Genomic DNA, 23,154 nt, shown 5'->3' with positions numbered 1-23,154 from the left:
TGAAATTTCATTAGTACCATAAATTCTTATGACACTTTAACCAGAAGTTCAGATAATGGCAGATTCTTTAGTTTTCATCCCAGTTCAAAGCTGCTGCCCCCTTTTGTCCAAGAAGCTGTCAGTTCTTTTGATTACAAAAATCAAAGATATATTTGAGAGACATAGATGATATTTTCATCCTCTGACTAGTCAGCTTTAAACTCCCTCGTAGATTTCCACCACCACTTCAGCAACCACCACCCATCCATTAAACTTTCTCTGGAACATTCCCACACTAGCATTAACTTCCTGGACACCACAATCAGCTTCAGCAATGGAACTCTACAGACAACTATACACAAGAAATCCACAGATCACCACACCTGCCTTCATAGATCCAGTAACCACCCTAAGCACAGCAAGGAATCTGTTATCTACAGCCAGGCACTCATAGACCACAGAATATGCTCAGAGGAGGAAGTCCAGGATATACACTTTAACACACACACAACCGCCTTCCCCAAACAAGGACACTTACCCAGAGAAGTAAATTGCAACAGAAATAAACCCCCCCTCCGATTGAACACCCCTAGTTGTCACCTACCACCCCCCACTGAAACCCATACGGAGTATCATCAAACAATACAACCCATACTTGATGGCAACCCCATCCTGAAAGAGATCATTCTTGAATCCCCTTTTCAGGCCTTCAGAAAACCCCCCAACCTCTGTAAGCTCCCCCACAGACCAGGACACACCAACTCAAAGCAGCCTCAGACCCTGCCAGAACAATACATGTAAAACCTGCAGGCACTGCTACAATGATCAACACCCCTCACAACACACCGTTCAGGATCAATGGGTCCGGTGCATGCCTGTCACAATATGTGGTGGATCTCATCCAGTTTATTAAACGCCCCATAGCAACTGTGAGGATGAAACCAGAGAATCACTATGCTATCAAATGAACTCACACAGGAAAATAAGACAAAAATACCATATCACCTGTGGGTGAACACTTTTTCACAAAGCGATCAGTATATCTGACCTATCAGTCCTCCATCCTTAGAGGAAACCTACACAACACTTTCAAAATATGAGCCTGGGAGCTTAAATTCATAACTTTGCAGGACACTAAAAATCACAATCTTAATAAAGAAACAGAATTTATGGCTTGCTACAACAATCTTTTTGTCCTGTGATTACGGTGGTGGTAACACACCATTTCACCTTTAATGGTCCCTTAGTTTAGCGTAAGTAGTTGTCACATATTTTAATCTGTTCAATCTTATATTTAGCTGTGACACTTGGTGCCTTTCCCAGACGCTCTGTTTAGCTCAAAAGCTTGTCTCTCACCAACAGAAGTTGGTCCAGTAAAATATATTACCTCACCCACTTTGTGTCTCTAATATCCTGGGTCTGAAATGGCTATAACAACATTGCATACAAAAACCTATGTGACTTTTAGGCTAAACCAGGGATAGGCAACCTTTCAGAAGTGGTGTGCCGAGTCTTCATTTATTCACTTTAATTTAAGGTTTCGCGTGCCGGTAATACATGTTAATGTTTTTTAGAAGGTCTCTCTAAACTATTGTTGTATGTAAAGTAAACAATGTTTTCAAAATGTTTTTAAGAAGCTTCCTTTAAAATTAAATTAAAATGCTGATCTTACGCCGCCAGCCTGGGGTTCTGTTCACCTAGGCCTGCAGCAGGCTGAGGGGGCGACTCAAGGTCAGGGCAGAGGGCTGGGGTGTGTGTGGAGGTGCAGGGCAGAAGGCTGGGTGTTGGGGAGAGGTGCAGGGGCAGAGGGCTGGGGTGCTCGGCTCGTGGGGGTGCTCCCAGCCCCCTGCCCTGAGCAGCTCATGGCAGGGGGCTGGGAGGGATATGCCCTGTTCCACCCCCTTCCCCAAGGCCCGTCCCTACGTCTCTCTGCCTCCTCTACAGACCAGCGAGCATGCTGCCGCTCGGCTCTGCTCTGCTCCGCTCCGTTGCCGGCAGGGAGAGGGGGGAGGAGGAGGAAGGGCCGGAATGCACCACGTTGTGGGAAGAAACAAGGGGTGGGGGGGAGCGTGGCTGCCGCAGGACCAAGCTTCTGCCTCCTGCCCCTGCAGGGGAGAGCGGTGGGCGGGGGGGCTGAGTGGGGCGGGGGGCCAGGACACCCCCCACCCCACCACCACCACTCTCCCCTGCAGGAGCGGGAGGCAGAAGCTTCGTCCTGCGGCAGCCAAGCTTCCCTCCTCCCCCTTCTTCCCCCAGCATGGCGCTTTCCGGCCCCTCTTCCTCCTCCTCCTCCTTCTCTCAGTGGGCAGGCAGCGTGCCACTCAAAATTGGCTCGCGTGCCGTAGGTTGCCGACCCCTGGGCTAAACTCTTGGAAATGCTCAGTTTTCAGAGTAACTTTATTGCAGGGAAACAGTGTTTCTACAAACAGTACTAAGCTTAGTGTAATGTGTTTCTTCAGCCTCAGTGCTCTCAATTATTGATTTGTCTAACTTCTGGACAACTAAAACTAAACTTGTTGGTAAAATGTAAGTACACATACAGTTTAGTCATTCAGAGAGTTTTAACTCAGAGCTTGTCTCCACTTACTGTGGATTGACGCTGCAGCAATTGATCCACTGGGGGTCGATTTAACAGGTCTAGTGAAGACCCACTAATTGCTCTCCTATGGACTCCGGTACTCCTCCGGAACGAGAAGAATAAGGTAAGTCAACTGGAGAGTTTCTCCCATCGACCCAGCACGGTGTAGACACTGTGATAAGTCGACCTAAGGTACGTCGACTCCAGCTACGTTATTCACTTAGCTGTAGTTGCATAACTTAGGTCGATTTAGCCCCATAGTGTAACCTGCCCTCAGGTATATAGTTTCCAAGAAGCATTTAGCTTATCATAGTCAAGTCGCCACTTGAATAAACAATACATATATGAAAATCGTTTGTCTGCTTATTAGTTGGAACACATGTGAAGATAGTTTCTCCAGCTCAGCTTCACAGTTGCAATGACTGGTTTCTCAACATAGTCCATTTGCTTGTTTCACTCAAGGTGTTATGATGACTGCATTCCTATTCTTTTCTGGATTTTGCAGTGGTCTCTTTAGATAGGACTTGAGGAGTTAATAGGGAGCCTGTTGGTGACATGACTCCAGTTACTCCGAAGCGGTGCTCTTGCTGGCCAGGTGATTACGGTCCTGCTCACATCTCTCTCCAGATGTTTTGGGTTCAGGGAACAACATATTGAACAACACTAGACATTTTATCCTTTTCTGCTTGGTGGCGCAGCCCAGTTCATATTTATTGACAAAATTAATGAGGGCCAATCAGAAAGTGAGTCATGCTGTGGGCGAAGATTTGAAATATCTAACCAGGACATGAGTTGTCTCTACATATCGAGTGAGAAGAAAAGATGTTTATGGCTTCTTGCAACTTTGTGTCTGGAAAATTCAGATATTTTTGTACAAAACATCTTGTGCCATACTAGTTTGTGTAAGACCTGTTGGACCATAGGATGAACACCTGCTGGCTTACCTCTGGCCAGTAATCTCCTTCTGCAAGTTATTTTGTAACCCCTTTATTGGTGTGATCATTTGGTCCACTTTGACTCCATGCTCTTTTGACTAGTACTGTTAGTTTTCTGCAAAAATGTCCATTTTGAAGTTAGTCTTTCTTTATGTAAAGTCCCTTCACGCTGCTGGTTGGTTCTGCTTCCGCTTAGTAGTTTATCATGTAGCAGTATAAAGAGATTTGACTCGTGTGTATGGTCCATCTCCTGTTGGATATAACCGTTAGTGAGATCATACAAAACAGCTGTACATACCTTTTGTACAATTACTTGATTATTCCCTACACTTCAGTGATAAGGTTAGTGGGGTCGCTTCATACATGAAAATCTGTGCAGTCGCCAGTCATACCCCATTATATGCAGTGTTGGTCCCAGGATATCAGAGAGACATGGTGGGTGAAGTAATATCTTTTATTAGACCAACTTCTGTTGGTGAAAAAGTCAAGCTTAAGTTGGTCCAATAAAAAATATTACCTCACCCACCTTGTCTCAGTCATACAGTTAATCAGTCTTTAATGGTCATTTAGCATTTTTTTGGTTGATTTGCCTTAAACATATACACTTCTCATTGGCTTTTCAACGTACCATTTAAATGTATCAGCTTCTTTAATACAAAACAAATACCTTATATACTTTTTTTTAAAAAGTAGTTCTTCTCATGTGTATTCCACAGTGGGTATGCGTGCTCACCACATGCACTGGTGCTGGAAGTTTTTCCCTCAGCAGTACCCATAGAGGGAGTGCTGCTGCGACCCCTGGAGTGGCGCCTCTATAGCACACTATATGGGGAGCCGCGCGCTCCCGCCACCCTCAGTTCCTTCTTGCCGCCAGTGACTGTGCATCGGAACTACTCGCTCCAGCTTTGCTGCAGCTCGTCCCAGAACTCGTTCATTGTCGTACTACCTGTATTAGTTAGTTCATTTAAAAGTTCCAGTTTTGTTAGTGTTCAGGCCGGCGCATGCCCCGGACCCCAGGATTTAAATCGTGCGAGTATTGCAGGCGTTTGATGCCCAGAAGTGACCCGCACACCGACTGTCTCCGCTGCCTGGGCGAATCTCACATCAGTGACCGCTGTAAAATCTGCAGGTCCTTTAAACCCAGGACGAAAAAAGAGAGAGACATTAGACTTCGGGCCCTTCTCATGGAGTCGGCACTGACTCCAACCCCGGTACGCCAAGCGGAATCGGCACCGGGCACTTTGTCTTTGGTGCGTGGCGATCTCACGGCACCTTCGGGTGGCTGGCACCGCTCTCCGTCGAAAAAGCAGAAGAAGGCTCTGTCTTCTCAGAAGCGTCGAGAGAAGGCACGGGGTGAGGCTAGACCTGCATCGGGCAGCCCCAGTTCCCCCCCTCGGGCTCGAGAGCTCCGATTCAGGTTGAGCAGAGCAGCCCGGTTGCATCGACTCAGATCTCTCTGGCTGAAGTCCGGATGCCTTCGACACCGGAGGTCCTGCAGGCAGCCAAAGATATTATGACTCTGCAGGTGCCCGGGGCACCGCCGGCTCCTGGACCCCACTATAGAGGTAAGCTGCCGCTGGGCTCTCGACAGCTGACACCAACCCGACATGGATCCCGGTCAAGGGCCCACTCTCGAGCCCGCTCGCCACTCAGTGTCATGTCAGGACACAGCCTCCAGCCTCCGCTCTCATTGCCCTCCAGGTTGTCTGGTCGGGTGCTGTCGGATCAGAGTTCCAGGCACCGCTCCATGCAGAGTACAGAGTATTGGTGGGACAGGCGCCGACGCCGCAGTCACTCCCACTCTCGGTGGAGCTACTGGAGCCGCTCATGGCACGGACGCAGTCGCCAGTCACTCTCCAGCTCTTGCGTGTCGAGGCACCATGCCCATGACTCTCGACGGGGATTGCTAGCTCCACATCATCGCGGATCCAGGCGTCGAAGCGTCTTGAGGAGTAGCAGCTCGAGGCGGCACCGTTCCTTGACGTTGGAGTCCCGGTCCCGTGGCAGACGATGATGTTCTCGGCACCATCGCGCGTACCGCTCGCACAGCACCAATAGGTCGTTGGTAACCTCGACCTACACGCAGCGCCCTATGACCCAGCCGGGCCAACCTGACCAGCTGGTGCCGCTGGTGCCGCACCAGAGTCAATGGCAAGGGCCCCCATGGCAAAGCCAGTGGTGCCAGTGGACCTCCTGGCCTCCCGTGCACGCCCAGCAAGGCCCTCAGTCAACAGCAGGAACATCGGAGGCTGCTTCAGCCGCACTATCCGGACCTCCAAGGGATAGATCGGCGGGTCACGGTTCCTCAGCACCGCACGAGGAGTCCGATCAGGGGGTGGATTCTGTGGCACCAGCCAACGTGCAGAGCCCAATACCGGCCCCCTCCCCCGCATCAGATCACAAGATCGCAGCCTGCCCCCCTCCATACCGCAGGAGGACTTCAGGGCTCATCAGGAGCTACTAAAGTGAGTAGCATCCAGTCTCCATCTCCAAGCTGAGGAGATGGAGGGACCCTCGGACTCGCTGTTCAATGTTCTCTCATCCTCTGCACCGGGGGGAGTGGCCCTCCCACTCCACGAAGGGGTCGCTAACATCTCGAATGCCCTCCGGCAAACGCCAGCCTCCCTTGCCCCAATATCGAAAAAGGCGGAGCACAAATACTTACTGCCCACGAAAGGGCACGAATACCTTTATACCCACCCAGCCCCCAACTCCCTAGTGGTAGAGTCTGTAAAGCACAGGGAAAGACAAGGCCAACCGGGATCCGCACCCAAGAATAAAGACTCCAAAAGACTGGACTCATTTGGCAGGAAGCTTTATTCGTCCGCCAGCTTCCAGCTCCGGGTGGCCAACCACCAGGCCCTCCTCAGACTTGTGGGGGTCACTGCCGAGATTTGAGCCCTCCTTTCCAGAGCGTGAAAGGAAAGATTTTTAAGGCGCTGGTGGAGGAGGGAGCCGCCGCCGCAAAGGCTGCTCTGCAGGCGGCGTCAGATGCAGCTGACACGGCTGCTCGGTCCATGGCCTCGGCCGTGTCCATGCGCAGGGCGTCGTGGCTACTGCTGTCTTGGCACTCCGCGGAGGCGCAGTCTGTGATGCAGGAGCTTCCTTTTGACGGCAAGGACCTGTTCGCAGAACAGACAGATGTGAGACTCCATGACATAAAGGACTCATGTACCACCCTTCAGACCCTCGGCCTCTACGTCCCGCCCAAGGAGAAGCCTAAGACGCAAGCATCCGTTCCTGCACCCCAGCGGAGATATGAGCCCGCCTACAAGAGGTACAAAACCCAAAAGAGGCGACCTCAGAGGCAATATTGCTCTGCCCCACAGCCTGGGCCCTCCAGGGGCAAGCAGCAGGGCAAGAGGCAGTTTTGACTGGTTGCAGGAGGGTACCCGGGGGACCCCCGAGAGGACCCTCATACCAATAAAGTTTGCTTTCAGCAACTACTTCTCTGCGTTCCTTACGGAATGGTCCTGGATAACATCGGACCAATGGGTCCTCAACACCATTTCCCAGGGTTATATGCTACAATTTGTCTCGCCCCAACCCTCCCTCACCCGGATGGCAGGGGGGACCCGTCACATTTACCCATGCTATAGCAGGAAGAGGGTCAGCTCCTCAGCTTAGGAGCCGTGGAGAAGATTCCGGGGGAAAGGGTTTTACTCCCGCTATTTCCTGATCCCCAAAGCAAAAGGGAGGCTCAGACCTATCCTGGATCTGCGAGGCCTCAAATGGTTCATGGCAAAATCCCGATTCCGCATGGTCTCTGTGGCATGCATCATACCCTGGCAACTGGTATGCGGCCCTGGACCTTCAGGACGCATACTTCCATATCCATATATTTGAGGGGCACAGACGCTTCCTGGTGGGGCAGGACCACTACCAATTTATGGTCCTTCCCTTCGGCCTGTCCACCGCGCCCAGGGTATTCACAAAGTGTACGGCGGTGGTGGCGGCCTACCTCAGACGCTAAGGCGTACAGATATTCCCCTTCCTCGACAACTGGCTGCTCAAGGGCACCTTGCAGTCCCAGGTGCAGAACCACGTAGACCTGCTCTTGGCTACGTGTTCCAACTTAGGTCTTCTAGTAACTGAGGCCAAGTCGACACTGGTTCCGGTGCAGCGCATAGAATTCATAGGTGCCCTCCTGGATTGCCTCCAAGGCCACAGCCTCCCTTCCCCTGGACAGCTTCCAGACCCTGAAGGGGCTCATAGCCTCGGTCACAGAGTTCCCCGTTACCACGGCCAGGGCATGCCTGCGGCTCCTGGGCCACGTGGTGGTGTGCACGTACGTGGTCTGCCACGCCAGGCTTTGGATGAGGCCCCTCCAACTCTGGTTGGCCTCAGAGATCTCCCAGGCCCGGGACAAACTGGACAAAGTCCTCTCGGTACCGGCACAGGTAATTACCAAGCTACAATGGTGGTCCTGCCAGTCCAATATGCTCCAGGGAATTCCCTTCCAGGACCCGACCCCATCACTAGACGTAGCGTCCGACGCGTCGGACCTGGGCTGAGGGGCTCACACACCCAAGGGATGTGGTCAGCCGCGGAGCTGTCCCTTCACATAAACGTCAGGGAACTCAGGGCGATACGCTTAGCCTGTGTAGTGTTCAGCTCACAGCTGCGCGGCAAGGTGGTCAGAGTACTCATGGACAACACCGCCACGATGTTTTACATCAACAGGCAAGGCTGGACGAGCTCCTCGGCCCTCTGCCTGGAAGCCCTCAGCCTCTGGGAGTTCTGTATAGCCCACAACATCTCCCTGAAGGCTTTCCACCTGCCAGGCGTCAACAACACTCAGGCCGATCGCTTGAGTAGGGTTTTCTCCTCCCAACACGAGTGGTCGCTCCACTCAGAGGTCACTCACCAGCTCTTCCAAGCGTGGGGCACTCCCCAAGTAGACTTGTGACCCGACAGAACCGCCGTTGCCACAGGTTCTGTTCCAGAGGGGGGGTGGGGAGGAACGCGATCTCAGATGCCTTCCTCCTATCATGGTCGGGTCGACTCCTTTACGCCTTTCCCCTGTTTCCCCTCATTGCCAAGGTCCTGGAGAAAGTGAAAACGGACAAGGCGTGCGTCGTCCTGATCGCCCCAGCTTGGTCCTGGCAGCATTGGTACAGGACCCTCCTAGGCTTACTCATGGCCCCTCCCCAGCCGTTGGCGCTCTGCCCGGATCTACTCTCCCAGGACCAGGGCTGCCTCCTCCACCCCAATCTGGCCACCCTCCATCTGACCGCGTGGCTGATCAATGGCTAGATGCAGAGGAGAGAAGGTGTTCAGAAGGGGTCAGGCGTGTCCTCCTTGAAAGTAGAAAGCCGTCCACACGCCGAGCCTACCTGGCAAAGTGGACCAGGTTCTCCAGGTGCGTGGGCGAGTGGCGTATTTCCCCAACATCTGCCCCGCTCCAACTTATCCTTGAGTACCTTCTACCAGCTTAGAACTCAAGGCCTGGCCCCTTCCTCTGTCAGAGTGCACCTGGCGGCTATTTCAGCATTCTATCCGCCGGTCCAGAGCTGCTTGGTTTTCTCCCATGCCATGACCGGGCATTTCCTCAAAGGGCTGGACCGGTCCTTTCCTTATATTAGAATCTCTGTCCCTTAGTGGGATCTAAATTTGGTGCTATCCCGCCTCACGGGGCCCCCGTTCAAACCCCTGGCCACATGCTCATGGTCTCACCTTTCCTGAAAGGTAGTCTTCCTCATGGCCATTACGTCAGCTCGGCAGGTCTCGGAGCTCAGGACCCTGACCTGCGACCTCCCCCCCCCCCCCCCCCCCCCCAGTCTTTCACAAGGACAAGGTTCAGCTCCGCCCACACCCTGCATTCCTCCCTAAGGTGGTCTCCGCTTTTCACATGGGCCAGGACATATTCCTGCCTGTCCTCTGCCCTAAACCTCATGCCTCTAGCGAAGAATGCCACCTCCATACGCTCGATGTGCGCAGAGCTCTGGCTTTTTGTCTGGATCGGACTAAGCCGTTCCGCAGGTCTTCGCAACTCTTTGTTGCTTCGGCTGAGCGCATGAGAGGCCAACCGATCTCCACCCAGAGGCTTTCCCGGTGGATTTCATTGTGCATCCACACATGCTACGACCTAGCAGGGGTTCCCGCACCACCTATCGTAAGGGCTCACTCAACAAGGGCTCAGGCCTCATCGGCTGCCTTTGTGGCCCATGTCCCTATTCAAGACATCTGTAGAGCTGCTACCTGGTCCTCAGTACACACGTTCACGTCGCACTGTGCGTTTGTCTCCCACGCCAGGGATGTCGCTGTTTTCGGTAGGGCTGTGCTTCCGCCAGGGAATCTGAACTCCTACCCACCTCCATCACACATAGCTTGTAATCACCTACTGTAGAATACACATGAGCAAGCACTCGAAGAAGAAAGGACAGTTACCTGTTCCGTAACTGGCGTTCTTCAAGATGTGTTGCTCATGTCTATTCCACATCCCGCCCTCCTTCCCCTCTATCGGAATTGGTCCGGCAAGAAGGAACTGAGGGAGGGGGGAGCGCGTGGCTCCCCTTATAGTGTGCTATAGAGGCGCCACTCCAGGGGTCCCAGCAGCGCTCCCCTTACGGGTACTGCTGAGGGGAAAACTTCCAGCACCGGTGTATGTGGCGAGCACGCACATCTACTGTGGAATAGACATGAGCAACACATCTCAAAGAACGCCAGTTATGGAACAGGTAACTGTCCTTTACATCTTGCTGATATTTCTATTTAAAATAGACACTGTGGTCTGAACTATTTGCAATATTTTGTGGTCAGGTTGCTTAGGCAACAAAATTCTCAAACTGAATGGCTTTAGATAGCTTTAATTTTCTGATATCGGGCTTGTCTGTATGGACAGTTGGTGTACAGCAACCTGGGCTGTAAATGTACAGCACTTTAGCCTGCTACATGCTGACTGGCTGTGTGGACGGTGCTACTGCACACTAAGAGTTCCATAGTGCACTTGTCTTACTGCTGTTTCTAAGAGTAGTAGGTCAAAGTGCATTAGAAATTAAATTCTAGAAATTAATGGAGATATCCCATCTCCTAGAACTGGAAGGGACCTTGAAAGGTCATAGAGTCCAGCCCCCTGCCTTCACTAGCAGGACCAAGTACTGATTTTGTCCCAGATCCCCAAAGGGCCCCCTCAAGGATTGAACTCACAACCCTGGGTTTAGCAGGCCAATGCTCAAACCACTGAGCTATCCCTCCCCCCAATTATGGAACTTTTAGTGCATGATAGCACAGTCCATGCAGACAGTGCATGGCCGGCTAGAACACTAGATTTACAACTTGCCATGCACTAACTTCATATAGACAAGTCCACAGTTTCTTAAATATTTACCTTTTAGATTTTATCTAGTAATAAAATTATACATTCTGATACTGTATCAAATAAACTGATCTCTATTACAATTTATAGGCATAAAGCATATAACATAGCTTCCTCTTTACTTGTTTTGTCTATTTCACAGCTTAGCAAGTTAGCCATTGTAGTTACTCATCCTGTGTGAAACACAGAAACAATCTATCTCTGCTGTTCTGAACCAGGGGTCTGAAGCCCCTGGGGTGGCCTCGAGCAGGTTTCAGGGGGTCTGCTAAATAGGGTCGGCATTAGACTCACTGGGGCCCAGGACAGAAACCCGAAGCCCCCTCTGCCCTGAGCACCACACCCGGGCCAAAGCCTGAGCAGCTTAGTTTCACGGGGCTCCCTGTGGTGTGAGGTCCTGGACAACTGCCCTGCTTGCTACCCCCTGATGCTGGCCCTGGCTTTTATATGCAGAAAAACAATTGTGGCACAGATGGGCCGTGGAGTTTTTACAGCATGTTACGAGGGGCTCAGAAAGAAAAAGGTTGAGAACCCCATATCTATCTGACATGCTTTAAAGGCTGAGGCCTACATTCTGAGAAGGATTCTGGCTTGTGTGTGGGTGTATATAACATTACTTTTGCTAATAAGTGCCATATTTTCTGTATCATCACTGCAGTAGTATTACTTTACAGATTCATTATTTTTACTGTTTTTATCATATTTGACTGTATTTTTCATATTTGACATTCTAAGATATATCTTTGGATCATTTTACCCTCCAAAAGCAAAGCTCTGTTATTTCTTAACTCTGGAAAAGAAAATTATTTGCCTTCAACTGTTGTATTCAACCACATTTACCCTTCTATTTTCGTAACAGGAAGATTTTTGTGGTCTTTACCTTTTGTTCAAAAGGGGGATTTTGATTAGGGTGACCAGACAGCAAGTGTGAAAAATCGGGACAGGGGTGGGGGCTAATAGGAGCCTATATAAGAAAAAGACCCCAAAATCGGGACTGTCCCTATAAAATCGGAACATCTGGTCACCCTAAATTTGATATTTAATCGGGGTTAGGGGTAGATTGGGCTTAATGGCTCAGAAATATGGGAAGTAAAGTTCTGTTTTAACTTAAAGCAACAGATAAAATGTTACCATCCTAAAATTTTAATTATTTTTTTAAAAAGCAAGAAAAATTAAAAATGGTGATGTCAGTTTAATTTTCACACTCTGCTTCCTGGTCATGTACAACAGCAGCATAGGAAGGGGGCTGGCAAGCGTGAATATTGTTTCCAGAGTTTAGAGCAGCAAGAAATGGAGGGACTGACTGCCTGGGTCATAATGTTGAGGCAAATTTAGTCACTGTCATGGGCTAATGACACTTTCCATTCAGTAGTCATAATTAAACATACTTTCCTTATAGACACCAATAAAGAAATGTAAAGGCATAAAAACAGTGCTGCCCATGTTGACAAAAAACAAACTGAAATCAGTAAGAATCTGCAAACCAGGATCCCCAGTAGTAATTATCTTCAAAGAGTCAGAACAGGCATGTTGTTTCTTTTTGTATGCAACAGCAAAGACGTCAGCAGCGTGAACTGATGAAAGCCCTCCAGCAGCAACAGCAACAGCAACAGCAGCAACAAAAAATGTCAGGTTGGGGTAATGTCACCAAGCCAACAGGTGCTACCAAATCTCTCTTGGAAATACAGCAGGAAGAGGCGAGGCAGATGCAGAAGCAGCAGCAGCAGCAGCAACAGCAGCCGAACAGAGTCCGCAATACTACGGTGCATATCTTATTTACCTAACCAGTACATGGAGAATTGTTACTTGCACTGATCCCCTCTCATCACACTCCATTTTGGTTTTCTGAGACATTGCTACTGTTCCTCCCGATCTGATGCTAATAACCAGGGTCTCATTTCTGTTTTGTTTCAACAGCATTCTAACCTGCACAGCAGCATTGGGAATTCAGTGTGGGGCTCTTTAAACAGTAATCCCACCACCCAGTGGGCATCTGATCTAGTCAGCAGTATCTGGAGCAATGCTGACACCAAAAACTCAAATATGGGGTTCTGGGATGATGCAGTGAAGGAAATGGGGCCTCGTAACTCAACCAATAAAAACAAGAGCAATGCCAGCCTCAGGTAGGAATCAGGGGGGGAGTTTGTTTTTGGCAAAGGACTGCCAGTCTTGCACTGATCTTTTAACCAACTATAGCTTCATCATCTCTGGTTCTTGAAAATTCTATACCGCTGTCTTAAAATAGTGTTTAGCAACAAACAGCTTATAGGTTGTCCACAGAGTCCCAATTTCTTTGATTTTTCACATCCACTAGGAAAATAAGTTGACTCTTAAACGTTACTGGCCCTCTGTAAATCCATGGGCTTTTGTAGGCTGTGTAATGTAATCTGAGATAATACTGTTTAAGTAAATAGATGGCTGTTTCAGGCATAATATGTGATATTTACAATTTCTTTGTGTCAAGTAAATCTATAGGAATTACGAGCAGACAGAACAAGAAGGTAGAAGAAGAGGAGAAGCTGCTGAAGTTGTTCCAAGGGGTTAATAAAGCCCAGGATGGATTCACTCAGTGGTGTGAACAGATGCTACATGCACTCAACACAGCAAACACCTTGGATGGTAAGAAGTGGGAAAGAATGAATGTTATACTTTGTAACAGTATATGAAGAACAACATCACATTTGTACATTTGCACACATGGAATAATGACTGCATTTTTACCAAGGTGCTATTTAGCTCATTCAGCAAGAGGGCATAATTAGCTGGGAAATGGCATTGCTATAAACTGCACTGCATTGTCTTCCCTATTTGGGTGAAATATTGCAGGTAGAATGGAATTGGGACTAATTCCAGACTCTCCCACTCTCACCAATACAGATGGTTCCTTTTGGATGGAGGTGACAGGTCACAGATGAATGAGAATTTAGCCTAGTTCTAAATACATGCAATATAATTAACATTGTAACTGTCTCTCTAAAGCATTTTTGGGATACAGTTTGAATGAACTATGTATGCTCTGCTCTGATGCTTCAGTCAGTAAAATGTATTGATTGCGGCATAAGAGAGAGAAGGTTTATGGTCCATTTGAGCCTGGGGTTCAGTGAGCTTCTGATATTAACTGCTGCAAAAATGAGTCAAGTTAGGAACTGCAAGTCATGAGGCAATGGTTCATTTGCCCTTATGGTTGTACACCTAATTTTCTTGCACATCACAGTGGGGTGAGAGGGGCCAGTCTCCCTTTCTCTTGGTAAAATAGTAGAATATCTGCAACAATATGTTCTTCGAGTGCTTGCTCATGTCCATTCCACATTAGGTGTGCGTGTGCCGCATGCACTGTTGATGGAGATTTTTCCCTCAGTGGTATCTGTTGGGCCAGCACTCGTGCTCTCTGGTGCTGCATGCTTATGCGCCAATATAAGGGGCACTGCCAGCCGCACACCCTCTCAGTTCCTTCTTACCGCCTGTGACGGTTGCCGGAACATCTCCTCTTCTTTCAGCAAGGTGTTTTCAATGTTTTCTTCTCTTTAGCTTAGTTTATTTGTCTTAGTATAGTATTAGTGTAAACAGTACTCGTGTAGAAAGTTAGTCCTCCTTTAATGTAGTGGGGCTCCCTTTGACCCTGGGCTCAGGCATGCCCCGATCCCTGGGCTTCAAACCTTGTGCCTCCTGTGGCAAGCCTATGCTGGTGAGAGACCCACACTCCAGTTATCTGAAGTGTCTGGGAGAGGCTCAGGTATGAGAGCTCTGTCAGGACTCTAAGCTTCGTACGAAGAAAGAGAAGCGAGACTGAGGGCTATCCTAATGGAAGTTGCTCTTAGACCGGCATTAGAGCCAACCCACTTGGATTCGGCACCAAGAACTTCCACTTCAGCTGATGCCAGGAAGTCATTGTGGCTCGAGTGTGATCACAGTACCTTCTACCTTGGAGGCCTTTGCAGCCGCCAGAGACTTCTCTCCTGGTATCACCAGCCCTGATGGGACAACCACCGGCTCGAATGAACAGGAGAGAACATGGTGCTCCGAGCTCTTTCCCAGCACCTGGACCCTAGGTACCTTACAGAGGCAAGCCGGCCCTTCTTTCTTCTGCAAGGTCATCCCTGGTCCGGCAATGGTTCCCAGACCCTCAGCACCAAACCGCAGAAGCAAGGTCCCCCATGGTCGCCTCAGGAGGACTCTTTTTTCGGAGTCTGCGATGGAGCTCTATGTCCGTCCCAAGAGCTGTAGCCGGTACCCATTCTACATTCCACCAGACCCGGGTATGGGTCACCCACTGGCACCTGGTCAGGAGGATAGTAGCCGATACAGTGGCCATTCTGGAACCCCTGCAGGTTTCCCTCGGTACCGGGACCATCGTCCACTGGTCCTACTTGGTTGCATCTGAGAGGCGGGCTCCCGCACCGATCCATTCGCCACCATACCCTGACTCCAGTACCGAGCCCAGTACCGACACGCAAGATGTGGGCCCGATGGAGGTAATAGGGGCAGAAGACAAGGTGGAACTCCCCCTCTGGTACAGGCCTCTTCCTCCTCCTCCCCAGATGAGTCCACCTTGGAGCCAAGTGGCTTGCTGCCGCAAGATGACTTTGGAGCCCACCAGGAGCTTCTAAAGAGAATAGCTGCTAACCTGGGGCTAGAGGTTGAGGTGCTCAAGGAGTCTTTCTATAGCCACATTGACATTTTGGCTGCAGCAGCACCATTGAAGATGGCCCTATCCATCAGTGTCGCTGTTTTGGGTCCAGTCAGAACCCTGTGGCAGACCCCATCTTCTCTCCCTCCCACTTTGAGGCGGGAAGAGAAGAAATACTATGTGACAGCCAAAGTACTTATACTCTCATCCTCCTCCTGGCTCCAATGCTGGCCAATGAGAAGGACAGACAAGGCCAGGCAAGCATTACCTCCGAATAGAAAAACTTAGAGACTCGATCTGTTTGGCAGAAAAATGTATTCAACAGGCAGATTGCAGCTGCATATCTCGAACCAGCAAGCCCTGCTGGGGAGATACGATTACAACATGTGGGATTTTTTGACGAAATTTAAAGACTTATTGCCTCAGGACTCCAGGCAAGAGTGCTCCACTCTCTTACAGGAGGGAAAGAACATAGCTAGAGCCTCACTCAAAGACCCTGGGTGCAGCCAGAACAATGGCTTCTGCAATGGCCATGAGGTGATGCTCTTGGTTTCAATCCTTGGGGCTACCACAGGAGGTCCAGCAGTCAATCCAAGCCCTCCCATTTAAAGGTATGTCACCGTTTTTGTATAAAACGGACATAAAGCTCTATGGGCTGAAGGAGTCAAAGGCTGCCCTCAGGTCCCTGGGCCTCTCTGCTCCAGCTCTTTCAAGGAAGCAGTTCAGGCCTTATCAGCCGGCTCGCTTCTCGGTGCCGCTGCCACGACGGAACCTGTTCAGGACAAGGAGCAAGGGTTCCAATTGTCGTCAACCGCTTCCGTCCACCGCAACCTCACTACCGGGATCTCGGAGAGACTCCAGAGGCCCCAAATAGAACTTTTGAAGGTGTTTCGAGGGCGCTATACCAGTTTCCCTCATCGGATCCTGTCCCCTTTTTGTTTTCAGACTGACTTCCCCACTTCGGCCTAGTGTAGTCTTTCATCGTATCAGACTGCTGGGGGGAGGGATAGCTCAGTGGTTTGAGCATTGGCCTGCTAAACCCAGGGTTGAGTTCAATCCTTGAGGGGGCCACTTAGGGATCTGGGGCAAAATTGGTCCTGCTAGTGAAGGCAGGGGGCTGGACTCAATGACTTTTCAGGGTCCCTTCCAGTTCTATGAGATAGGTATATCTCCATTTAAAAAAAAAAAAAAATACAGTGGTGGACAGTGATACCCTTCTGTTTTCCTCCACCCTTCCCTCTCATCCCTGTTCTTTTCCAGGGACTCTTCTTACGAGCAACTTCTAGCCCAAGAGGTGCAAACCCTCCTACGGGTGGGGGCTGCGGAGGAGGTGCCTTAGAACTTGAGAGGAGAAGGGGTTTTATTCCCAATGTTTCCTAATCCCAAAGGGCCAGGGTGGTCTTAGACCCATCCTGGACCTGCGCCACCTCAATTTATCTCAAGAAATTGAGATTCCACATGGTCTCTCTGGCCTCCATCATTCCCTCCCTGGATCCAGGGGACTGTTACGCCGCCTTTGACTTGAAGGACGCCTGTTTTCACATTTTCATCTTCCAAGGCCACAGAAGATTCCTCAGCATTATAGTAAACCAGACCCATTACCAATTCACCACCCTCACCTTTGTTCTTTCTGCAGCCCCACTGGGTTTTTACGAAATGCATGGCAGTGGTCGCAGACTTCCTCAGAAGGCAAGGAGTCTAATTCTACCCATACCTAGACAACTGACTGATGAAGGGCCATTCATGTGCTCAAGTAAAGACCAGCATCAGCCTTGTCCAAGCCACCTTCCAAGCGTTGGGTCTGTTGATAAATAAACAAAAGTCGACTCTTCCCAGTACAGAGAATAGATTTTATCCGGGCAGTACTAGACTCGACCCACGCCAACGCCTTTCTTCCAGAGGTCCATTTCCAGACAATGTCAGGTCTGGCATACCCTATCACAACAGCCTGGGTTTGTCTCAAACTTCTGGGACACATGGCTGCATGCACTTACTTGGTACGGCATGCAAGGCTGCACCTCAAACCCCTGCAGACATGGTTTGCTTCAGTGCACTCACCAAACAGACAACACTTGGATTCGATGCTTACTGTTCCAGCCCGATCTTTATCTTCCCTTGATTGGTGGAAGGACCCCCAGTCGGCAACTGCAGGTGTTCCCTTTGTCATCCCCCAGCCATCAGTGTCCCTTGATTCAGTCCTTTCTGATCTAGGATGGGGAGCCCACCTCAATTGCCTCGGGACACAGGGCCTGTGGTCCCAGGAAGAGGTCTCCCTACACATAAACATCAGGGAGCTCAAAATGGTCCGCTTAGCTTGCCAAATGTTTCTTCCACAGATCATGGGTAAAGTAGTAAAAGTATTTACGGACAACACAGCAGCCATTGTCTACATCAACAAGCAGGGAGGAGTGTGCTTCTCTGTCCTGTGTCAGGAAGCTATCCGTTTATGGGACTTCTGCTTGAAGAGCTCCACCTCAAGGCTTTCCATCTTCCGGGAGCCCGGAACGCCCTGGCAGATCACCTCAGCAGATCTTTCTTCTCTCACCACAAGTGGTGCCTTCACCCAGAGGTCACCAGGTTCATCTGCCAAAGGTGGGGGTCTTTGAAGTCCGGGCCCTTACGTCAGAACCGTTGTACACAGTGTTCTTCAAGGGCAAGGTTCAGCTGTGGCCCCAACCAGCCTTCCTTCCAGGGATGGTTTCGCAGTTTCATAGCAACCAAGCCATTTTCCTGCCAGTTTCTTCCCAAAACTGCACAGGAATTCGGAAGAGCGGTGAATTCATTTGTTGGATGTCAGGCATGCCCTAGCCTTCTACATTGAGAGGACTAAGCTGTTCCGTAGATCTGTGCAACTCTTCATGGCTATAGCAGAGAGGATGAATGGCCTGCCGGTTTCAGCCCAGAGAATCTCATCCTGGATAATATCCTGTATTCAAGTGTACTACAAGGAGATGGACCCATCCTCTGTCAGAGTTAGCTGGCAAGAAGGAACTGAGAGGATGTGGAGCTGCCCCTTATACTTATACTTCTTATAACATAAGCGCACAGCACCAGAGGCACTAGAGCCAGCCCAACGTATACCGCCAAGGGAAAAATCTTATGGGTGTGTGTGCGATATGCACCGTTGTCAAATGTGGAATTGATGTGAGCGACATATCTCAAAGAACAACTGTTACGGAAAGGTTAGTAACCATTTTTTGCTGGGGCTATATTATGGGGAATTTAACAGGAGAGGCTGTTTACAATGGTTGCTAGTTTGACAAAGAAAATTGAATAAAGAATGCAAAGTTTGTTTGCTTTTTGCACGCACACACTCCTTACATCAACACACGTCTCTCTCATGGTCCATCTTCTTCCCCTCGTATTGCAGTTCCCACGTTTGTTTCTTTCCTGAAGGAAGTGGAGTCTCCATACGAGGTCCACGATTACATCAGAGCCTACCTTGGAGATACCCCTGAGGCCAAGGAATTTGCCAAGCAGTTTCTAGAGCGCCGTGCCAAACAAAAAGCCAGTCAGCAGCAGCAGCAGGTACATATTTGCTTGACCTTTGCTTTGGAGGAGGATCTCCAAGTACATTGATAGTATTTTTGGAGAGGGTAGCAAAGGCTCAGTGACAGTCTGCATCTCTGAATATAGCTCTTCATGGTGAAGGGGGTAGATTATGTAGAATGGGGGGAGGAAACATATTTTGGGTATTACTGTGGAATTGTACAGAATCTATCTGAGATCTTGTGTAAATAACTTTATAGGGAGATAATTTTATGGTGCAGGATTAGTTTTAGGAAAAAGGTAAATTTATTGGATAGATTAATGGATATTCTACTATCCATGTCATATGGAAAGTGACTTGATGTCATCTGTGTACTTCCAATGAACAGGCAACATTTAATTCTAACTTGTAATCTAGAATTTTTGTTCCAGGATTCAGTGTGGGGGATGAACCATAGCGCACTGCATTCCGTCTTTCAGACCAATCAGAGCAACAACCAGCAATCCAACTTTGAAGCTGTGCAGAGTAGCAAGAAAAAGAAGAAACAGAAAATGGTTCGAGCAGATCCCAGTTTGTTAGGTGAGTTTTAGTACTTTAAAACTAAACTCTTCGTCTCAGTGGCTTATTTGGGATAGAGGCCATAATTTTTGTTCCATCTGCAAAGTTCTTTTTGGGTCTTTCATAAGTCTGACATTCATACATTAAATATATGCAAGAAAGATGGAGGAAGCTCCTTTAGAGTAGTCTGTATTTTTAAATTATTTATAACGAATTCATTGCATTTTTGAAGGCTGCTTTGAGACTGCCAGTCCTATCACTGCCACAGGTGATGCAGGGCGTATGGTGTACAATATATATAATACAATTATATGCTTCTGAGATAGTTTAAGGAGGTACCTATGTTCATGCTTGTTTTATCACTTCACCTAAACAGAGGCAGAAAAACAAGATGGGGTGCCTTTTAGACAGGTATATCTGTGGTGGTTTTATCAGGAGTCAGTATGATGAGCAAGGCATAATCCTGAACGTGTTCCCCTCTGGCAGTTATAACAGATTGAAAGAGACAGTTTAGCAGATTTTAAAAAAAATTATTTTTATAGAAAAGGCAAAAATATTGGTTTGGAATCAATTCTTCCTGTAATTTGTGGTCTTGAGGAGTTGGTTGATCCCTTAAATGTCAAGTTTGGCCCGATTCTGAAATTACTCACCTTGAAAATAGGTTGGAAGAATCCAAGAAAAGCTTTGTGGAGATAGGAAGAAAAGACTTCTGGCTGTGGAAGTAGAGAACAAATGAATTTACATGGGTATTTTTCATTAAGGGTAAACAGCTAAAATCGTATAGAACCTCAATTTTTCATTTTAACAGAGTATCAGATATACACACACATTGGGCGTCTCTTTGATGTGTGAAGAGGAGGAGCTGATTCTCCTTTGTTTTTTAAATTAATTAAAGTTAGGTCCTCTACTTTAGATATCCTGGATCTTTAAGGATATTAAAAGAAAAGTTAATAAGTTTTCAGCTAAATTCAGCCTTTTTCTGATGTTATAGTAAATGTAATCATGATGGAGAACAAATACTGCAGTTTGGGAAAATATAGAAGCATCTTGCATAATAAAAATTACATTCCCTGACATTTCAAAAGCTACCCATAAGGTGCCACAAGTACTCCTGTTCTTCTTTTTGCGGATACAGACTAACACGGCTGCTACTCTGAAACCATAAGAACCTGTTCTTTCTTAAGACAGAATTTGCAGCATTGGTTTTCTGCTTCCATTTTTTAATTTTCCATACCTAGATTTAGTTTCGTCCACAATTTTTAATCTTTAATTAACTCCACTCTCAGGTTGGAAGCAACAAAATCAGAGACCGCTTTATTCAGGACATGCAATTGCAAGGGAAGAACACAGCTGACAGAGAGCATCTCTGCCTCAGTTTCTTCAAAGTACAAGCAATATCACACAAGCATTTATACATTTTAATGGCATGCATTAAACAAACATGTCTGCAGTTTATGTCCTGCCCATTCCTGTATTTTCTCACTTCTGTTCTCAAAACGTCGCTATCTCAAGGCTGGGTCACGCTGACTCTACTCTGCTGTCTCTTACTCGCTTCTGACGTGAGCCCTTATTCTACAGGTCTCGCGATATTAGGCTAAGACTTAGCATGACAGTTGCTCTGTTTCTTACAATGGAGAGGCCTATATTTAAATCCTTTAACCCTGTTTCCACAAAATTAATATTTATTTTTATGACAGGAAGGCCTCTGACATCTCGGATTAAACAAAGATCACTCTAATAATTTTGCAGTGGTTCAGGATGTTGCTCTAACTGCCCCCTTAGGGTTATTGGAAGGAATTCAGTAGTGCCTATTTAATGTAGCTTTTTTACATATTAAGCAAATTTAACTATTAGATGGGGATATTATAAAATTAAATCTTTTCTGTTCCTTAGGCTTCAAAAAGATCCGTATCTTTTTATACAAAATAGAAATGATGGATTGGTAATACTGATGTTTGGAGAAATACTTTCTTTTAATCAGATGTCATTCTGTGAAAGCACAAATAAATTTTAAAAAGAAATTAGCAAAGCTGGTCACCTGTTAAGGATCACAGACAGTGTTTGAGTTCAGGATTTGGCATCAGGAACTCCAGAATTCTAATCCTGGATCTGATACTGACTCCTTCTGTGGCGTTGACTTTTGCCTCAGTTTCTCTTTGTAGATGGGGAAGATTCTTACTTTACCACAGCAGGATTGCTGTGAAGATGTCTCTAAAGCAGGGGTCTCAAACTCAAATGACCACGAGGGCCACGTGAGGACTAGTACGTTGGCACGAGGGCCGCATTACTGACACCTCCCCCCCCCCACTGCCCTCGGCCCTGCCCCCACTCCACCCCTTCCATGAGGCCCCGCCTCTTCCCACCCCTTCCCTGCCCCCATTCGAACTCCTTCCCCGAAATCCCCACCCCAACTCTGCCCCCTCCCTGCCCCCAGGGGATGCAGGAAGGGTGTGGGTTGTGGCATGGGCTCAGGGCAGGAAGTTGGGGTATGGGGTGCAGGAGAGGTGCGGCAGGGGGCTCAGGGCAGGGGGTTGGGGTGTGGCAGGGGGCTTAGGCCAGTGGGTTGGGCTGCAAGAGGGGTGCGGCAGGGGGCTTGGCAGGGGGTCAGGGTGTGGGGTGTGGCAGGGGCTCAGGGCAGGGGGTCGGGGTGCAGGAGGGGGGCTTGAGAGGGGTGCAGGGTGCAGGAGGGGTGCGGGGTGAGGCAGGGGGTTTGGCTGCAGGAGCGGTTTGGGGGGCGCGCACCAGGAGCAGGGCAGGCTCCCTGCCTGTCCCGCCCCGGGAAGCAGCCGGAACCTGGGGAAGGGGAGCACGGGAGTCTGTGTGTTGTTGTTGCTTCAGGCACCGCCCCCAGCAGCTCCCATTGGCTGGGAATGGGGAACCGCAGCCAATGGGAGCTGCTGGGGGCGGTGCTTGAAGCAACAGCAACACACAGACCCCTGTGCCCCCCCTTTTCCTACGCGGCCGGAATGGTGTGGGGTCAGGACAGGCAGGCAGGGATCTTGCCCTTCCCCCAGTGCGCGTCGGGCCAGAGCTGCTCTAGGTAAACGCTGCGGGAGGGTGCGGGGGCCGCAAGGAGCTCGTGGGCCACAGAAAATAACCCCGCAGGCCGTGTGTTTGAGACCCCTGCTCTAAAGTGCTTTGAAGCCGAAAAGCATTAAATAAGTGCTAAATTGCTGTAATATTAGAAAAGAGTGAGAGAGCAGGCGTCTCTGCAGTACTGGTGTGGGATAAACATCCAGGTCTGTGCGATGATAAAATGGGAACTAAAATTCCACCTTCATATAACTCCTTCAGTCAGCTTTTCCGTTCATATCTACTCTCTCCATGACTAGGGGCTTGGTTTGACACTGCACTCTCTCATCTCCTACGTCTGTAAACCAACTTTCTATATAGCCTATATACCATCACTTTCATAAGACTATCGCTTCATACCAGAACCTTACTCCTGTTATCTTCTCTTGACTGCTGTAATTTCTCCTTTAATGTCTCCCACAATTACAGCTCTTCAAAATCTGGAGCATTTCTGTCTCCATGTTTGAAACAGCTTCATTGTCTGTGCCTGAGTGACTCAGATTCACTTCTCTGTGGCCTGTAATTCCTTGTGTTTTCTATCCTGAAGCCATGAAATACTGAAACCCCCTCCCTGTTTCCCCTTGATCATTTTCCCTGAGA

The 23,154-nt window shown here is 48.8% G+C and overlaps 1 protein-coding gene across 13 annotated transcripts in view; it reads left to right on the top strand.

Moving 5' to 3' along the window:
• The window catches only part of GIGYF2 (GRB10 interacting GYF protein 2), a 160,835-nt gene that overhangs the window by 133,241 nt on the left and 4,440 nt on the right, over positions 1 to 23,154 (top strand). For 11 of the 13 annotated variants that reach the window (XM_065557013.1, XM_008174961.4, XM_008174958.4 and 8 more), the window contains 5 exons: positions 12,361 to 12,570; positions 12,725 to 12,930; positions 13,272 to 13,426; positions 18,805 to 18,962; positions 19,356 to 19,503. In XM_065557013.1, the coding sequence (XP_065413085.1) occupies positions 12,361 to 12,570; positions 12,725 to 12,930; positions 13,272 to 13,426; positions 18,805 to 18,962; positions 19,356 to 19,503 (877 nt within the window). Of the gene's footprint in view, positions 1 to 12,360; positions 12,571 to 12,724; positions 12,931 to 13,271; positions 13,427 to 18,804; positions 18,963 to 19,341; positions 19,504 to 23,154 lie in introns of all 13 variants that reach the window. The other 2 variants (XR_010590378.1, XR_010590377.1) reach the window with 1 other exon arrangement.

The sequence above is a fragment of the Chrysemys picta genome, chromosome 9 (genome assembly GCF_011386835.1).
Source record: "Chrysemys picta bellii isolate R12L10 chromosome 9, ASM1138683v2, whole genome shotgun sequence".
Classification (NCBI taxonomy): Eukaryota; Metazoa; Chordata; order Testudines; family Emydidae; genus Chrysemys; species Chrysemys picta.
This window is presented reverse-complemented; position numbering and strand designations above follow the sequence as displayed.